At 48.6% G+C, this 19,431-nt stretch overlaps 1 protein-coding gene across 1 annotated transcript in view; it reads right to left on the bottom strand.

Annotated features, from left to right (window-relative positions):
- Positions 1-489: 489 nt before the first annotated feature.
- Positions 490-19,431, bottom strand: part of LOC134665484 (helicase domino) — a gene marked incomplete at its 3' end in the record, with an annotated part of 39,232 nt that continues 20,290 nt past the window's right edge. Inside the window, exons 11-23 of the mRNA XM_063522459.1 lie at positions 16,550-17,378; positions 16,155-16,383; positions 15,645-15,942; positions 14,604-15,132; positions 14,296-14,457; positions 13,385-14,060; positions 13,111-13,308; positions 12,837-13,034; positions 12,624-12,760; positions 12,263-12,589; positions 10,150-10,641; positions 2,204-2,257; positions 490-1,329 (exon numbers count right to left, since the gene is read on the bottom strand). Coding sequence (XP_063378529.1) covers positions 490-1,329; positions 2,204-2,257; positions 10,150-10,641; positions 12,263-12,589; positions 12,624-12,760; positions 12,837-13,034; positions 13,111-13,308; positions 13,385-14,060; positions 14,296-14,457; positions 14,604-15,132; positions 15,645-15,942; positions 16,155-16,383; positions 16,550-17,378 — 4,969 coding nt within the window. The remainder of the gene's footprint in view (positions 1,330-2,203; positions 2,258-10,149; positions 10,642-12,262; positions 12,590-12,623; positions 12,761-12,836; positions 13,035-13,110; positions 13,309-13,384; positions 14,061-14,295; positions 14,458-14,603; positions 15,133-15,644; positions 15,943-16,154; positions 16,384-16,549; positions 17,379-19,431) is intronic.

A 19,431-nucleotide genomic window follows, 5' to 3' on the forward strand; every position in this document is an offset into this window, starting at 1 on the left:
TTATGTCCGTGTACCGGAAACTGCGGACATTAAATTATTTTATAAAAATATATAGAAAGTATTTTATTTTTGCATCATAAAATTTAACACTTAAACTCTCGCATTATGTACACATATATACTCAAAGATCATATGTGAGGAAGCTCATAGCTTAATAAAAAAAATTTGGGTCATGTATGGCAGCGATGCATAACCGCTTCCAGTACACTAGTCGACGGGGAAACGTCGTGATACGTCTCATACCTGTGCCGTGGTCGCATTGGCGTGGTGCAGGATCTTGAGGTGGTGTCGGGCCTGCAGCGGCTGGTGGCGGTACAGCAGCTGCTGCGGCTGCGCGGCCGCGCCGGCCACGGCGGCCGCGCGCGCGCGCCGCGCCGCCTCCGCCTTGCCGGCCGCCGCGTGCGCCGCCACCACCACGCGCGCGCCCGCCGCCGGCGCCGGCGCGGCCGCGGGCGCGGGCGCGGGCGCGGGCGGCGCGGCGGCGGGCGGCGCGGCCGGCGCCGGCGCGCCGCAAGGGCCCGCGCCGGCCGCCTTCGACTTCTCCTTGGCGATGCGGTCGGCGCGGCGCGACGCCACCTCCATGGGCGTCGGCGGGCGGTCGTAGTCGAGGCCGTGGTCGGCGAGCAGCTGCGCGTGCTTGGGGTTGTGGTGCTGCGCGTCGTCGAGGCGGCGCTTGGGCGCGGCGCGGCGGCGCTCGGCCGCCTCGCGCATGGCGTCGAGGCGCGCGAGCGGCGGGCGCGGCGCGTCGTCGTCGACGCGGCGGCGCGCGCCCGGCTTGCGCTGCTTGCGGCGCTGGTGGCGGTCCTGGCGGTCGCGCTCGCGGTCCGGGCGGTCGCGGTCGCGGTCGTCGGGCGCGGCGAGGCGCTCGTGGCGGTCGCGGCAGGCGCGCGGCGCGCGGTAGGCGCGGGCGACGTCGGCGACGAGCTCGGCGGCCCACTCCCAGTTGGGCGCGCGCGCGGGCGGCGCGTCGGGCGGCAGGCGCTGCAGGCGCAGCGCGCGGCGCAGGGCGGCGTCCTCGGCGGGCGCCCAGTCGGGCGCGGGCGCGTCCTTGTGCTTGTCGGCGGGCGCGCGGGGCCGCACGCGCACCCGGGCGCCTCGCTCGAACAGCGAGGGCGGCGCGCGCGGCGGGCGCGGCGGGCGCGGGTGGGCGTGGGGGAGGGGCGGCGCGGGCGGGCCGGCGCGGGCCGCCCCTCCCCCGGCGCGCGCGCGGGGCAGCGCGGGCAGCGCGTGCTCGGGCGCGGGCCCGGCGCGGTAGAGCGCGCGCGCCCAAGGGGGCCGGTACAGCTCGCCGTCGCCGTCGCTGGCGGGCGGGGAGGGCGGACACCAGATCTGCGAGCGCCCGAAACCGATCGTTACACAATTTTTAACAATGTATTTTATTATGTGAAACGCGAGTGAAATGTCTTTAAAAAATCCGTAGGGGTCGGATCAAAAACTAAGTAATTAAGTCCGACTCACGCTTGCCTATTTAATTTTTTTTTTTTTCAAAATTTTAAAAGCAGTAGTTTCGGAAATAAAGGGTAGAGGAAATAGTAAATTTTTGCCTATGTACGTGAATTTCTTCTAAACTGTTTATTCTAAAATTATACAAAAATATATTTAAGATTCTCACAATGAGCTCTTGCATTTGATATGTAACGCGATATGGTTAGAAAAACTTTAATTTTAATTTTCTCATTTACCCCCCAAAAGTGGCTCCCATGTTTAAAATACATATTTTGTTTAAGTTACATGTCTGTCTTTGGGTCACAAACTTACATGACATGTGTGTACCAAATTTCAACTTAATTGGTCCAATAGTTTCGGAAAGATTAGGCTATGACAGACAGACAGATCGACGCACGAGTGATCCTATAAGGGTTCCGTTTTTTCCTGTTGAGGTACGGAACCCTAAAAATGGACGCTTACCCCCATATTCATAAAACTTTACAGGCCTGTTTTAGTTAAATTATATTTTACCCCTTTCTTACAAATACATAAGTCAACATGACAGATAAGGACAATCGATTATTAATTGACTAATTCAGGTTTGTAGCGCGTTTATGAATAAGGGGGGTTTAGAATGTACTGCGGTGCGTAAGTTTATATCGAGAATGATGTCACGAGTTTAAAATCTCCCGATGTTAATTAGGGTTAATCCACGTTCCTCGATATGTTGTGTAATCATGAATGGTCGACCCCCTTATAACATAGAGCCACTCACCGGCATCCGCTCGGCACGCGCGCCGCCTCGCGCCGGCCCGCCGCTCAGCCACACCTGCGGGGAACCATCACATTTGGTACACTACACCGTACTATTACGATCACTGTACGATATGGCTAAAATAATTACTTTTAAATATTGGTCTAAGATCCCACACGTGAGGCCGACCTTCACTTCACCTATCTGCCTACCAGCAGCAGCAGCTAATTTAAAAAAGCATTGACCATATTTTATAGGCAAAGGCAAACCTATTTATAAATGTTCAGGACAGGAACATATTTTATATCATAAATCATAAAATATAGATAAGTTTCATCCCCTAGGTAGAGCGATGAGAGTTGAACCTGTTACGGGATTTAAGTCCTAGCAACATACCTACTTCATAGACAATTATCATCGATTAATTAGTGGAGAATCTTTTGTTCATATTGGCAGCTTTGTTATAATTTGAACCGTTTTTCGAAAACCAAAGCGAAATTGCGGAATGAGACACACGGAATGAGACAAAAGTGGGGCAGCATCCACTTGACAACTTGCTTCTTCTATTATTTCATTCCTACATTTTAACCTACATGCCTGCCATTTGTTAGAGAAATTAGCCGTACCAGAGTGATGTATTAACCCTACACTAGGCTAAGGGATATATATTTCCCACATACGGCACTTCAAGCATGCGTTTTATTTTCGAGATGATTGACATTCTATTGTCATTTCTGAAATGTCGGCCTGGTAAAGGTTTAAGGTGGTTCGCCTAGGTTACTCAAAACTTAACTAGCGCTAGATGGCACCACTTTTGCAAAATTTAAGATTTTATTTTTTTGTGAAATGGTCTTGGTATTTGTATACTTAAAAGTATGTTTCGCGCACTCTTTAAGTAAATATTGAACTATTAAAATAAACATTGAATACTTCATTGTGCAAAAACCACCTTTTTAATTCGACGGAGTGTTGCTGTCACGCTTTTTCCTACTATTACTCACACATGCAAACAGTGTTTCCGTGATCCTTGTAGAAGACAATTTCACACAACGTAAGTATGTTGCAATAGCGTAACGGTATGTTCGTGGAAATACGTGCAAGAGGATTGGGGTTCAAGACTGGTGCGAGTAGGTAATTTCTTTTTGTTTCTCCTTTGTGTTATCTTACCTTTAAACGAGCAATTATTAGATATATAATTATTTATTTATATATTTGGATGGTATCAGAAACGGCTCTAACGATTTCGATGAAATTTGCTATAAGGGGTTTGATCTCTTCATTCATTTTTGAGTTTTTATGTTTTGTAAGCTTTGGTCGGTCTCCCAGATATTCAAACTCCGCTTGGCAACTAATCCCAGAATTGGCATGCGCACTAGTTTTTACGAAAGCGACTGCCCTGACCTTCCAACCCAGAGAGTAAACTTATTTGGATTAGTCCGGTTTCCTCACATTGTTTTCTTTCACCGAAAAATAGGTATCGGTGTATAAATAGGTAGGTATCAAATGCTATTTCGTACAAAAGTTCGAAAAATCATTGGTACGAGCCGGGGTTAGAACCCGCGATCTCCGAATTGCTTTCCGCTAGGCCAGCAGCGCTTCCCCCACATACTCAGTGTTATCAGGTTTTTTAAAAATCAAAAACGATTACTTATGAAAGCAGAAGAATATAAATGATCGTATTAGATTTATAATTGTTACATATTTGCCGTAACTTATTTTTAAAATGTGTTTTTCAATTAAAAGACACGTCAAGATTGTTTACCTTATTTCTAATGCTAAAAAAAACAAACTATAGTAATAATTGTGTTTTTCATTCATAGACAAAATCCATTATTTTTAACCACAGGAAATTTTATACACTTCTTTTTAGGGTTCCGTACCCAAAGGGTAAAACGGGACCCTATTACTAAGACTTCGCTGTCCGTCCGTCCGTCCGTCCGTCTGTCACCAGGCTATATCTCGCGAACCGTAATAGCTAGACAGTTGAAATTTTCACAGATGATGTATTTCTGTTGCCGCTATAACAACAAATACTAAAAACAGAATAAAATAAAGATTTGAATGGGGCTCCCATACAACAAACGTGATTTTTGACCAAAGTTAAGCAACGTCGGGAGTGGTCAGTACTTGGATGGGTGACCGTTTTTTTTTGCTTTTTTTTTTGTTTTTTTTTGCATTATGGCACGGAACCCTTCGTGCGCGAGTCCGACTCGCACTTGTCCGGTTTTTATTGCAGTGAGGATGTCCTGATTGTAAAAATCAGAGAGATTAGGAAGAGTATAATTTCTAATTATCTTTGTAAAAATAAAAGAATACGTGTAGCCCATACTTAATAATCGATTTATGATAATAAGAAGAATTAAATAAAAATTAAAAAACAATACGAAATTTAGGTGTAACAAAAATACAAAAAGTTATGTTCCAGCATACAATGACTGGGGATCGAACCGGGAATCTTCCGTTTGCAAGCAAAAAAGTGACTGTTTGCATAACACGCCATGATAGTTCTTAGCTAAGCTGACGAACTTCTCGCTTAGGTCAATTAACTACCTGTCAAATATCAGTGTCAACAAAATTGCACTAAACATGACGGCACTCCAAATTCGAACCGTGGTCAGCCCGGCAACGTCGGAAATGGTATGGCAACGTCGCAAATGTATCTGTACACGACATTTGTGACACACACATACGTAAAATTGATGAAAAGTTAACTATGATTTTTGCATGATTTCTGTATGAAACATTGTTTTCCTGTTAATTTCGCGCAAACGAATATTCGAAAGAAGATAAATGCGGAAATATTTGTGTACTAATAGTGTGTAGTTACTTAATGAGCTTTGATTGAATTTTGTATGAAAAGCGAACCACCTTAAACAAATTAAGTAGGTACAGTCGCCATCAGATATATCGGAGCAGCCAAAGTGTTCACAAATATCTGAACACGCCTCTATTGTCAGGGCGTTAGAGTGCGTGTTCAGATATTGTGAACACCTTGGCCGCTCCGATATATCTGATGGCGACTGTACCTACATTATTCTTCATCCAATATAGGCGTATTTAAGGTGGTTCGATTTTCATACAAAATTCAATCAAAGCTCATTAAGTAACTACACACTATTAGTACATAAATATTTCCGCATTTATCTTCCTTCGAATATTCGTTTGCGCGAAATTAACAGGAAAACAATGTTTCATACAGAAATCATGCAAAAATCATAGTTAAATTTTCATCAATTTTACGTATGTGTGTGTCACAAATGTCGTGTACAGATACATTTGCGACGTTGCCATACCATTTCCGACGTTGCCGGGCTGACCACGGCGCGAATTTGGAGTGCCGTCATGTTTAGTGCAATTTTGTTGACACTGACGTTTGACAGGTACTTAATTGACCTAAGCGAGAATAAGTACCCGAAGTTCGTCAGCTTAGCTAAGAACTATCATGGCGTGTTATGCAAACAGTCGCTTTTTTGCTTACAAACGGAAGATTCCCGGTTCGATCCCCAGTCAATTGTATGCTGGAACATAACTTTTTGTATTTTTGTTACATCTAAATTTCGTATTGTTTTTTTATTTTTATTTAATTTTTCTTATTATCATAAATCGATTGATTAAGTATGGTATGGGCTACACGTATTCGTTTATTTTTGACAAAGAAAATTAGAAATTATACTCTACCTAATCTCTCTTATTTTTACAATCAGGACATCCTCACTGCAATAAAAAAGAGATATATAAAATTTCCTGTGGATAAAATAATGGATTTTGTCTATGAATGAAAAACACAATTATTACTATAGTTTGTTTTTTTTAGCATTAGAAATAAGGTAAACAATCTTGACGTGTCTTTTAATTGAAAAACACATTTTAAAAATAAGTTACGGCAAATATGTAACAATTATAAATCAAATACGATCATTTATATTCTTCTGCTTTCATAAGTAATAGTTTTTTGATTTTTAAAAAGCGTTTAAATCTGTGTGCCTAGCCAAGATGCCAGTCGTTCGCTCCGTAGCGAACGTTAGGGTAATACCTGTCTCTATCACTCTGCCATATTAATGCGACAGACACGGCTGCGCTTCGGTCGCTACGGAGCGTAAACCATTGGCACCTTGGCTAGGCACCCTGGTCATCTGGAAAGCGAAACACATACGGAACGCGTTTCTATTACTCAATACAGTGGCCAGTTGCAGATTCGGCGGTAAACTTAACTATACCTAAATCTGGGTGCCTAGCCAAGATGCCAGTCGTTCGCTCCGTAGCGAACGTTAGGGTAATACCTCTCTCTATCACTCTGTCATATTAATGCGACAGACACGGTTGCGCTTCGTTCGCTACGGAGCGTACACCATTGGCACCTTGGCTAGGCACCCTGGTCATCTGGAAAGCGAAACACATACGGAACGCGTTTCTATTACTCAATAAAGTGGCCAGCTGCAGATTCGGTTTTAAAGTTAACTATACCTAAACCTGGGTGCCTAGCCACGATGCAGGCTAGTAGAGTTCTCTTTCACCTTCAGCAGAACCGGGAGATCCAAACCTACCTACTTTTCATCTAATAATCTCAAGAATCAGTGCATGATTCAAACTTTACCGGTTGCCGTGGTAAGACCTAGGATTTACCATATCGGTGTTGGTAAAAGCCCGAAGTAAACTAGTAAGATTTAACATTTCGGGCTTTTACCGATCGGCATCGGTAAAACCTAGGTTTTACCGGTAAATCCTAGGTTTTGCCGTACTTCGGGCTTTTACAGTAACATATATATAATAATTGCTCGTTTAAAGGTAAGATAACACAAAGGAGAAACAAAAAGAAATTACCTACTCGCACCAGTCTTGAACCCCAATCCTCTTGCACGTAGTTATTTCCACGAACATACCGTTACGCTATTGCAATGCAACATACTTACGTTGTGTGAAATTGTCTACTACAAGGATCACGGAAACACTGTTTGCATGTGTGAGTAATACTAGGAAAAAGCGTGACAGCAACACTCCGTCGAATTAAAAAGGTGGTTTTTGCACAATGAAGTATTCAATGTTTACTTTAATTGTTCAATATTTATTTAAAGAGTGCGCGAAACATACTTTTAAGTATACAAATACCATGACCATTTCACAAAAAAATAAAACCTGAAATTTTGCAAAAGTGGTGCCATCTAGCGAGAGTTAAGTTTTGAGTAACCTAGGCGAACCACCTTAAGTATAAATTTCATTTTTACTTACCAGACACAAACTTTTTTTTGTTAACCTGGACAGTGTGTTAGCCAAGTTCGCAAAATATCAAGTTATGAATAGAATCAGGCGATACTTTCCGGGAATTTTAATACCAAAATATTACTTTGCTTATCCGCGAAAAAATAACGTGCTAGTCAATCAGTGCTAACCCGTTATAATCAGTACCGTCTTAACCATAAGGGCACACGGGGCCCGTGCCCAGGGCCCCCATCCCCAGGGGGCCCCGGAGGACAGACATTAACAGTATATTTGATTACACATAATAAGTAGAAGATCATAGTAGAAAAATGTTACTTTAATTCGCTTTCTTTACTTTCCAAAAGGGCCCCATATTCTTATGTGCCCAAGGCCCCAGCATAGTTTAAAACGGCCCTGGTTATAATTACTTGGGTATTTTTTACATGCAATTAATGCTCCCACCCTCCCACCGGAAAATACTCGACACGTGTTTCGCCTCTCTACGAGGCATCCTCAGGAGATGCTGACGGTCTGGCCGCGTGTTTATCCTTGTACAGTTATATATAGTTAGGTCAACCACCTGTATCACCAGAAAGTAGCCTCGACACTCGTTCTTTTTCTAACGCTAAGGGGTGTGTGATAGTTCACCAACAAATTTATCATTTATTATACTGAGCAGAGAAGTGTGCAAACAAAATCACAATGAGGGTTTCCGCGATCGAGATATTCACTAGATGGCAGCACCGTGACGAGAGGTATTTTTGACAGGTGCTATCAAAATCCACTAATAAATAAACATGGATATAAACGATTGGTGGATTATGACAACACCTCTCGCCTCGGTGCAGTCATCTAGTAAACAACTCTATCGCGGAAACCCTCCTCTCCTTCCTTATGATTAAGATAAAAAAATATATTATGAAAAAATATTCACAGAGTCTAAGATGGTCATCGTCGAGCAGATGCGCTGAATCTTTTTTCTATTTTAATTTATAAAAATCATAAAATGCTAACTACTTTGCTAGTAATACGGATGACTGGTTACTTTCTTTTGACTTGGGTTACCACGGCTGCTCCCGTTTGCGACACCGAATTTGATGTAGTTGTAAAAAAACGCAGTACAGTTCTGAAGGGAGAGACCGTCGTAGCTCGGAGCGCGCAGAGTGCACGTCCGCTGTTACTTGCTTTAGCTGGTTTTTTAAAACGCTTCCTCAATAATACTTGTTGGCAACGTACTTTGAACTCCCGTTTGTATACTCTGTTAAATAGAGTCTGGCTAGCCAAAAATTGTCGACAGATATTTCGTTGTTGTATCACCAATTGTCTATGATTTCAAAAAAGCTAAAAGTCAGTTGTCAATTTATGACATTCATTCAAATTGTTTGCGGTTTATAAGGGGTTTATTTTAAATAATATTAATAATGTCTATACTGAGTGAGGTTCGCAAACTATCATTTAAGCTCGTAAATAATACATTAGGAGGTTGGTGCTCTATAAATATTTTGATACTTAGCATTTAGCATATTTGGCATAAGTAGTACTTTTGTAATGGATTAATATAACGGTATTATCGAGCTAGGTCTTATTTACACTACATGTCCTTTTTCGCCTTGTTACAAAGGTATATGGTGAGAAAGTGTTATCATATGTATTTATCGTTGACTGTACTTTACATAGTAGTAGAAATTATGTAAGCTGACTATGAGTGCACGCCAACGTATATTTAACTTATATCCTTAGGTACCTTATGTGTGCACAGAAAATCAAAAATATTGTCTAGTATCAAAACTATAATTCCTACTACACAAAGTGTGGCCAACCCAACATTTTTTTAATTTCCCGCCAAAAATTTGTGTAATATTTCAGTAGCCAGACTCTATATTGCCAGTAAATAAACTAATAATCACCAATCTGAATAAAAACGCAAAGTGAAATATTTCAGTATCCTTTACCGAAACGATCAAGAGTACTGCCTAATTCAGTTTCTAATAGTTATATCAAAAAGATTAGATTATTTTAAATTTTTTCACCACACCAGCTCGGAAAGGCTTACTTTGCACTTCAAAAACTGATAGCATTTTATTCACATGTGAGGCAAAGTAATCAATTGCAAATTTTGAGATGTTTTCTTATGTTTGCTGGTAGAGGACTTTTGAATGATAAATATTTAATACCATTCATTTGTATTTGATTTTGTTTGATATTTTCCATTTAATATTAAATTTGCTTCAGGTTGGTGTGGCGAAAAATTTTGTTTCACTCGGGGGCAAATTTTGTTTAACCCTCGTAGTGCTTTGAAACCCTCGCAACGCTCAAGATTTCATTTTTCGAATCACACGCTATGCTCGTGGTTCAATTTTGGAATCATTCGCTTGCTCAGGTATCAATATTAGCACGAGCGTTTAAACAACTGCCTCCTTGTAAAACAAATAATTATTGTAGCGTTGCAAAGAGAACAGTAATTAGTAGGGAAGCGTCTCGTGTAGGCGGTCAGCAGGCGAGCACGGTGCGGGGGTGTCTCTCGTGCTGGCCGCCCGCTCGGAGGGTGGACAGGTCGGCCGGCCCGCCCGCCCGTAAATGCTTGCGAGTTGCATCCCTGACGTCGCGGTTTTGGTGACTCGGGGCCCTGACGCCCGACGGGGCGGCGGGCGCGGACACAAGCATTCACGGACGGCCGAGCGGCACCAAAACGGCAACGTCAGGAATATAAAACGCGGGCTCGTATCAAATCATTTATTATGCGGTCAGGGGTCGGGCGGGCGCGGCTTGGCCAGCCACGCGTCCAGCGTGCCGTTGCGGAGCGCGGGCCGCTCCGCGCGGTCGGACCGGCGGCCGCGGCGCGCGTCCAGCCGCCACAGGTCGATCTGCACTCCTCCCCGCGACCGCGTGGCGCGAGTGCCCGCCTTCGCGGCCGCACTCTCTTTCGCGTCCGTCTTCTCTTTCGCGTCTAGCGTGTCCTTAGTGTCCTTCGTGTCGTCGCCCGCGGCTCGGGCGGGCCGGGGGGAGGGCGGCGGCGAGGGCGGCGGCGCGGCGCGGCGGCGGGGGCGCACCTTGGTGTCGGCGTCGCGGCGCGAGTAGGTGAGCTCGGGCTCGGCGTCGGCGGGCTCGGGCTCGGGCTCGGGCTCGGGCTCGGCGTCGCGGCGGCGGCGGCGCTCCCAGTCGCCGAGCGAGCGTCGGACGGCGCTCAGCGCCTCCCGCTCCGCCTCGCATCCGGCTTCGCTGCTCTCGACGCACCGCATGGCGTATTTCTCGATCGGCGTCAGCTGAAATTTTACGTGAACGTTAATAAAATGTACAATGTTATGATTAAAACAGTCGGTTATATTTTGTTTCAGAAATTCAGGAATATAAAAAAAAAAAAAATCTGCATTTTCATAGCATAGAGCGGCCATACTCTAAGTGTGATCCGCGGAACCTTAGGGTTCCGCGACACCCTTGCAGGGGTTCCGCAAGAATTTAGAGCACTATGCTTTAGAATTTAAAACACACTTCTAAAAACTATTGTTTTATTGTAGGGTTCCATCAAGTATTTTGCTTCCCAAAAGGGTTCCGTCAAAAAAAAGATTGAGAACCGCTGGCATAGAGTAATACAAGTAAAGAAAGAGTGGTAACTCCATACATCAGTTTTCTTACCAAAACGCGCGCTATTTCGTGGTCGACATCTAGCGCCGTGTAGCGGAACTATCAGTACCCCTACTCGACCCCAGACGTCACAAGTGTAGCTTACGACGAAAAATGTACTATGAAAACAATTTACAACTAATATTATAAGCAGAAGGGGTTGAAAATAGACTGCCAGTCTTCGAGCAACACCGGCTTCCGACACGTCGCGTCGGAAGGGAGGGGCCCAAGCGATATCTAACCGTACAAATCTTTCTGCCATTTTTCGCGGGGGGAAGGTGCACACAGTCGCACTTCTCACACACTTACATACAAAATCCAATCAGAGGCCCTACCGCGAACCACGTTCGACGTGATGCCTCTCTATGGCACTTGTAAATTCATACGTAAGTGTGACAGGGAGGCAACACGTCAAACGTGGTTCGCGGTAGGCCCTCTGTAATGACGACACAAATACATAGAAAATGACACACGTCAAAGACAAATCTTGCAAACCTCGTTCTCTTTTTGTGTACGGACGAGTGACTAGTGTCACAACACGCACACTAACACATTTTCGTTGAAGTATGTCATTGTATTCTGAGAGATGAGAAGTCGGATTTGTCGCTCGACCGATCCGCAATTTGTACTGAGCGAGCAAAAACGATAAATCCAACAAATACTTGAGACTAAACTATAATAATTGTATTTAAATGTAATTAAACGTATGATATGTAAAAAAAAATATTACATGTGAAATGTAACACTTTCTTTTTGTAAATTTGATGTCCCCGACCTCTTTTTATAGCAAAAAACCGAGCAAACAGGCATTTTTGTGCAGCAGTGTTCACGCGCGCGTCTGGACTCGGTCTAGTGAAAAATCCAATTGCAACTAGTCTTATTACCCGCGCTAGATTAAATTGACGCACGAATCTTGTACCTCGGCAGAGGGGAAATAGTGCGAATGCCGCCTCCCTTCCGTGTTGCTCGAAGCTGCCAGTTAATCCGGTTGTAATATTAGCTGAAAATTGTTGAGCATTACTTAGAGTTTTCGTTCGCCGAGACATCTATTGTCAACTAGCAGTACTGATAAATTCCGCTACATGACGCTAGATGTCGACTACGAAATAACGCGTGTTTTGGTAAGAAAGCTAATGTATGGAGTTACCACTCTTTCTTTACTTATTATACTCTATGTTCACAGGGAACAGTCACATACAAATATGTTTAAACTTGTAGATTTACAATGAGAGGTATAGTTCCATTGTTTGTGTGCGTGTGTACCTGGCTCATGAGCGTGGCGAGCTCGTCCTTGTGGTCGGGGTGGTCGTCGTCGCGGAGCGGCACGGCCTCGTCGAACTCGGCCAGCTCGCCCTGCTGCTCGGCGCGGGGGGTGTGTACCTGGCTCATGAGCGTGGCGAGCTCGTCCTTGTGGTCGGGGTGGTCGTCGTCGCGGAGCGGCACGGCCTCGTCGAACTCGGCCAGCTCGCCCTGCTGCTCGGCGCGGGGGGTGTGTACCTGGCTCATGAGCGTGGCGAGCTCGTCCTTGTGGTCGGGGTGGTCGTCGTCGCGCAGCGGCACGGCCTCGTCGAACTCGGCCAGCTCGCCCTGCTGCTCGGCGCGGGGCGGGGCGGGGGGTGTGTACCTGGCTCATGAGCGTGGCGAGCTCGTCCTTGTGGTCGGGGTGGTCGTCGTCGCGCAGCGGCACGGCCTCGTCGAACTCGGCCAGCTCGCCCTGCTGCTCGGCGCGGGGCGGGGCGGGGCGGGGCGGGGGGTGTGTACCTGGCTCATGAGCGTGGCGAGCTCGTCCTTGTGGTCGGGGTGGTCGTCGTCGCGCAGCGGCACGGCCTCGTCGAACTCGGCCAGCTCGCCCTGCTGCTCGGCGCGGGGCGGGGCGGGGCGGGGCGGGGGGTGTGTACCTGGCTCATGAGCGTGGCGAGCTCGTCCTTGTGGTCGGGGTGGTCGTCGTCGCGCAGCGGCACGGCCTCGTCGAACTCGGCCAGCTCGCCCTGCTGCTCGGCGCGGCGCGGGGCGGGGCGGGGCGGGGGGTGTGTACCTGGCTCATGAGCGTGGCGAGCTCGTCCTTGTGGTCGGGGTGGTCGTCGTCGCGGAGCGGCACGGCCTCGTCGAACTCGGCCAGCTCGCCCTGCTGCTCGGCGCGGGGCGGGGCGGGGCGGGGCGGGGGGTGTGTACCTGGCTCATGAGCGTGGCGAGCTCGTCCTTGTGGTCGGGGTGGTCGTCGTCGCGCAGCGGCACGGCCTCGTCGAACTCGGCCAGCTCGCCCTGCTGCTCGGCGCGGGGCGGGGCGGGGCGGGGCGGGGGGTGTGTACCTGGCTCATGAGCGTGGCGAGCTCGTCCTTGTGGTCGGGGTGGTCGTCGTCGCGCAGCGGCACGGCCTCGTCGAACTCGGCCAGCTCGCCCTGCTGCTCGGCGCGGGGCGGGGCGGGGCGGGGCGGGGGGTGTGTACCTGGCTCATGAGCGTGGCGAGCTCGTCCTTGTGGTCGGGGTGGTCGTCGTCGCGCAGCGGCACGGCCTCGTCGAACTCGGCCAGCTCGCCCTGCTGCTCGGCGCGGGGCGGGGCGGGGCGGGGGGTGTGTACCTGGCTCATGAGCGTGGCGAGCTCGTCCTTGTGGTCGGGGTGGTCGTCGTCGCGCAGCGGCACGGCCTCGTCGAACTCGGCCAGCTCGCCCTGCTGCTCGGCGCGGGGCGGGGCGGGGCGGGGGGTGTGTACCTGGCTCATGAGCGTGGCGAGCTCGTCCTTGTGGTCGGGGTGGTCGTCGTCGCGCAGCGGCACGGCCTCGTCGAACTCGGCCAGCTCGCCCTGCTGCTCGGCGCGGGGCGGGGCGGGGCGGGGGGTGTGTACCTGGCTCATGAGCGTGGCGAGCTCGTCCTTGTGGTCGGGGTGGTCGTCGTCGCGCAGCGGCACGGCCTCGTCGAACTCGGCCAGCTCGCCCTGCTGCTCGGCGCGGGCGGCGCGCGCGGCCGCGGCGTCCTGCTCGTCCTCGGCGGCCGCCAGCGCGCTCTCCACGTCGCCGCCCGCCGCCACGTCCGCGCCCGACCCGAACAGCTCCTTGATGCTCGCCTGCACAAAACATTTATGTTGAACAATGGCTAGGCGCTTGCAGCAGAATTGCTACTCCGCGAGCCGCTATTTGAAATCTGGGAAAAAATGCAAAAAATATGGGCGAGGTAAATTCAACAAAAAAATTATCACTTGTATTTAAACATTCTCGAAAGCGCAGATAACTAGTAGCCTTCGTAATGATGTTCCTTCTCTCCCCTCCCCTCCCTTCCACACCGGGCGGGGCGACACTCACCTCGCGCAGGTAGGAGGTGGTGAAGTGGCCGTCGTCGATGGCCAGCTCGCCGAGGCGCCGCTTCTCGGTGGCCTTGCGCAGGATGTTCTCCTCCACCGTGGCCTGCGTCACCAGCCGGAACACGTGCACGTCGCGCGTCTGCCCGATGCGGTGACAGCGGTCCTACACAGACACAAGTATCGTTAACCACTATGCCGTCGGACCGACAGAGATGATGTGTGTGTGTGTGTGTGTGTGTGTGTGTGTGTGTGTGTGTGTGTGTGTGTGTGTGTGTGTGTGTGTGTGTGTGTGTGTGTGTAGGTAGGTACCTGGGCCTGCGCGTCCATGGTGGGGTTCCAGTCGGAGTCGTAGAAGATGACGCAGTCGGCGCCGGTGAGGTTGAGGCCGACGCCGCCGGAGCGCGTGGACAGGATGAAGGCGAACAGGCGCGCGTCCGCGTTGAACCGCTCCACCAGCGCCTGGCGCCGCTCCACCTTGGTGGCGCCGTCGAGCCGCGCGTACGCGTGCCCGTGCAGGCTGAGGAACGCCTCGAGCACGTCGAGCACGCGCGTCATCTGCGTGAAGATGAGCACGCGGTGCCCGCCGGCCTTGAGGCGGCGCAGCAGCGGGGCGAGCGCCTGCAGCTTGCCGCAGTCGAACTGCAGCAGGCGCGGGTGCGGGAACGCGACGGTCTGCCGGCTGGCGGCGGCGTGCAGCAGCGCCAGCGCCGCCCTGGCCGGCGCCGCGGCGGCGCGCTCGGCCGCCCGCGCCGCGCGCCGCCAGTCGCGAGCGCCGCGGCCCGCGCCCGCCTCCAGCGTCGGCGTCGTCGCCACGCACGAGCGCCAGCACACGCTGAACCTGTGTTCATATTCACATCAATATACCTACAATCGATATGTCCTTTTTACATTTATTTACATTTTTTTTTTTATTTAGAAACAAACAGTCTCGTATTGCTACATTGGATACAATTGCATTTTAGTAATATTGTAGATTATGTAGATGTAATAACAATTATAATGCCTGCTGAATACATTGTAAAGATAACCGTTTGAAATTAGGTAGTGTTTCATGAAAAATATCTACATTTTGAAACTTTTCATCATAAAGCCTGCACGCTCTCCTAATGAAACCATGTTTTGCATATGAAGTACGACTACGGGGATATGTTTTTTCTTTGTCTCAGTGTAGGTACTAACAAAGTAATTTAAGTCTATTCGTAAGTTTGTCACTAACAACTATGGATCGAAACGTCCGATTTATTAAAAATCAGTTTCATAGTTTCTGAAATCGGACACCGTTCAAAAACAGTATACGCAATCGCGGATCGTTTCAGCGAAAATATGGTAGAGTCGAATAACCGGGGTCACCTGTCGACGAGGTCGTGCATCCGCTCGAGCAGCTCGGCCAGACGGGGCGGGCGCAGGCGCTCGGGCGGCGGCGACGGCGGCGCGCGCACGGCGCGGCGCAGGTCGGCGCCCAGCAGCGGCAGGCGCCAGCAGCGGCGCTCGTTGGCCGCGGCCAGGCGCCGCAGGCACGCCAGGCGCCGCGCCTCCAGCCGCGCCGCCGCGCCCGCCCCCGCCCCCGGGGGCGCCGGCGCGCGCGCCGCGGCCGCGCCCCGCCCGCGCCGCGCCGTCCGCACGCGCAGCGGGGGCGCCGTGGCGGCACCTGGTGACCGATCGATCAATTTTTTATTTAAAAGTAGGATATACTCAATTCTGGGACATATAAAAGAGATTTAAGTGAAGATGAGAAGTGAAAAAAATGGCCGATTAATTAGCGATTCTAGTGTGAGGAGTGTTATTTACACCGGTCTACATAGTGACTAGCGTCAGGTGGCGTATATACCTCCTCCTCCGGCGACTAGTCTATATACTGACCCAGCGCGGCGGGCGGCAGCGCGCGCGGCACGAGCCGCAGGTGTATCCGCAGCTTGGCCTCGGGCGGGCGCGGCGCGGCGGGCGGCGGCGCGGCGCACAGCTCCTCCACCATGCGGCGCGGCGGCGCCAGGTGGCGTGCTCGGTGCGCCGCGAAGGCGCCCGCCTCGCTCGCCTCGAGGGTCGCGAGGTCGCCGCCGAGACGCGCCGCGCACGCTATCCGCTCCCGAACCTGCATACGAGGTGAAGGTTACGTTTCGAAAATAATAAGTACCATGGGAAAATACCACACGACTACGAGACGCGACTGTTTATATGATGATAGTAGAATAAAATAGAAAAGGGTATGGTCTGCAAAAAGAGAGCATTAAAGCATTAAAATGATTCACAATACCCACCTCCTCCAGTAGTACGACGGCGGGCACGTGTATCCGCAGCGCGTCCATGTGGAAGGGCGAGGCGATGGCGCGCGGCTCGAACAGGTCGGGGTGTTGTACAGAATACCCACCTCCTCCAGCAGTACGACGGCGGGCACGTGTATCCGCAGCGCGTCCATGTGGAAGGGCGAGGCGACGGCGCGCGGCTCGAACAGGTCGGGGTGTTGTACAGAATACCCACCTCCTCCAGCAGTACGACGGCGGGCACGTGTATCCGCAGCGCGTCCATGTGGAAGGGCGAGGCGACGGCGCGCGGCTCGAACAGGTCGGGGTGTTGTACAGAATACCCACCTCCTCCAGTAGTACGACGGCGGGCACGTGTATCCGCAGCGCGTCCATGTGGAAGGGCGAGGCGACGGCGCGCGGCTCGAACAGGTCGGGGTGTTGTACAGAATACCCACCTCCTCCAGTAGTACGACGGCGGGCACGTGTATCCGCAGCGCGTCCATGTGGAAGGGCGAGGCGACGGCGCGCGGCTCGAACAGGTCGGGGTGTTGTACAGAATACCCACCTCCTCCAGCAGTACGACGGCGGGCACGTGTATCCGCAGCGCGTCCATGTGGAAGGGCGAGGCGACGGCGCGCGGCTCGAACAGGTCGGGGTGTTGTACAGAATACCCACCTCCTCCAGTAGTACGACGGCGGGCACGTGTATCCGCAGCGCGTCCATGTGGAAGGGCGAGGCGACGGCGCGCGGCTCGAACAGGTCGGGGTGGTTGCACACTTTCCGCAGCTGCATGAGAACGTTGATCACGCTCAGCAGGTTGCCGGATGCCAGGCTCTCTTTCGTCCTGCGCATTAAACAAACGTGAAACATTTATTAGGCCCACAAATAAAATATTTAAAAGTATAGGTAAACCAGAACTTTGGGAGTATTGTCAAGAGGGCGCTCGTTATGAATTTTATATAGCAACAATTTGTATAGTGGGGACAATGGAAATTGGCAGATGATTTTTGTTTTATTCCGACAACTTTAATAAGTGCAAAGTTTGATGTTTGGATATTTCTTCGGTTTTTACGCTTAAATGGCTGACTCGATTTAGATAAAATGAATAGCGTAAAGACAATAAGTAACGCAAGAGTTATAAGTAAGAATTTATATAGATAATTTTACAAATAAAATTATTTAACGTACCAAATATGTTCTATTCAGCATAGTTGAAATCGGGATCTAAATATTCTTCAGTCATCAAGGAATTTGACTCGTTCTCAACATTATACTCAAAATCGGGATCTAAATATTCTTCAGTCATTAAGACATCTGAATCGTATTCTGACTCTGACTGACTAGACTCGCTGCTAGAATCAGACCCAACCTCAATAACATTTTTTTCTATAAAGGAATCAATTGCATGATCTGACTTCCTGTAGTCATTTTCGACTTTTATTACATGATCGCAACATTTTTTCCATGTTTCAGCAGTTATTAAAAAGAAAAGCACTTTTAAAAGTTATTAAGGATGCGAAACAATCGTGCAGTTAAAAAAGTCATTAGGTGCGTCTAAAAGAGACAGCGGACGGACGTCTGGCAGACAAATCCGTGCTCAATTCTCGCCACATATGGACGGATGTGTCCGCCGGACAGATCTGTCGGACACATCTGGCGGACAAATCCGTGCGTGTATGGCTAGCTATCATCTCCCGATTACTAAGCTAGCATAGTAAGTACTTAATGCCTACATTTAAATTTATGTCTTCTTTTAAAACAGTCCACAATTTTTTTATTGTTGGTATTTCTTTTTTTACGCTAATTCGTGAATTTTACGACGTATGATACATAAATCAAAATCATCCAAATCTATTTTCTTTTTTTTTTAGGTTTGGTCGTTTAATTCCGCCCTTACGCCCTTCGCTAGCAATCCGTGATACCGATGCATGCGATACACCTAATACACAAATCAAATTATTACAAGACATTGGGGTTTCTGGTTTCTCGACCTTTTTAATTTCTCGAGGCACGGGAATTCTCGACCAAGATTTCTCGAGTTTCTCGAGTATCTCGAGAAATTTTAAAAGCTCCATAAAACACAATGTTTTTATTTTTTGCTTTTTTACAAATCAGACTCGTAGGTGAGATCAATAATCAAACATGTGGTACATTTTTAGTCACCATAAATTGCACTTAATAATCAAAAATACAACAACAAAAAAAACTATAAGTAGGTGCAGGCGTGCCCACCGGCGATGTGTTATGCTACAGTGTATTTCTTTAGGTATTCAACAAAGTGTAAACAAACCACAATATGGTATTTTATTAGGCAGCAATATTCAAGTCAATAAATTTAACTCGATTTTTAAAAAAATCATATTATAAAAACACAAGCCTAAGAAGAATGATGAATAAAAGAAAAGCTGCTAAAATTGTAATGTTTTGCTAATAGAAATATATCAGGATGATTCGATTTATCAATAGTAATTTAGTTTTGTAATATTTGTTATTACACTTAAACAAAAAATGTTAAAGTTGTTTTTCAATAAAAATACACTACATGATAGTTCAAAAGTTTCAAAACATGAAAATCGGTTAAAGCTAGAATGTGAGGGGACGGATCAAGGTAGTTTTTTATTTGGTTGGTATAGCCTGACAAGTTCTTTTTTAGCCCTGATATAATGTCGCTACAAACAGCTTACATATAGCAACAATACGTGTACGTCATGAATAGTCGGGACAGTGTGTATTGGCATCGTGCAAGAGCGAGTGAGGTATACAATTATGTACATGTGAGTTGTAGAAGTATGTTTCCCAATCGAAACCCAATCGAAAGAGCATGTTTAGTTGATAATTAAGTATGAATAATTTACCTATCCGCCATAATTTGATTCTAAATATTCGACCTCCGTATA

Source organism: Cydia fagiglandana, chromosome 6 (genome assembly GCF_963556715.1).
Source record: "Cydia fagiglandana chromosome 6, ilCydFagi1.1, whole genome shotgun sequence".
In the NCBI taxonomy this organism is placed as follows: domain Eukaryota; kingdom Metazoa; phylum Arthropoda; class Insecta; order Lepidoptera; family Tortricidae; genus Cydia; species Cydia fagiglandana.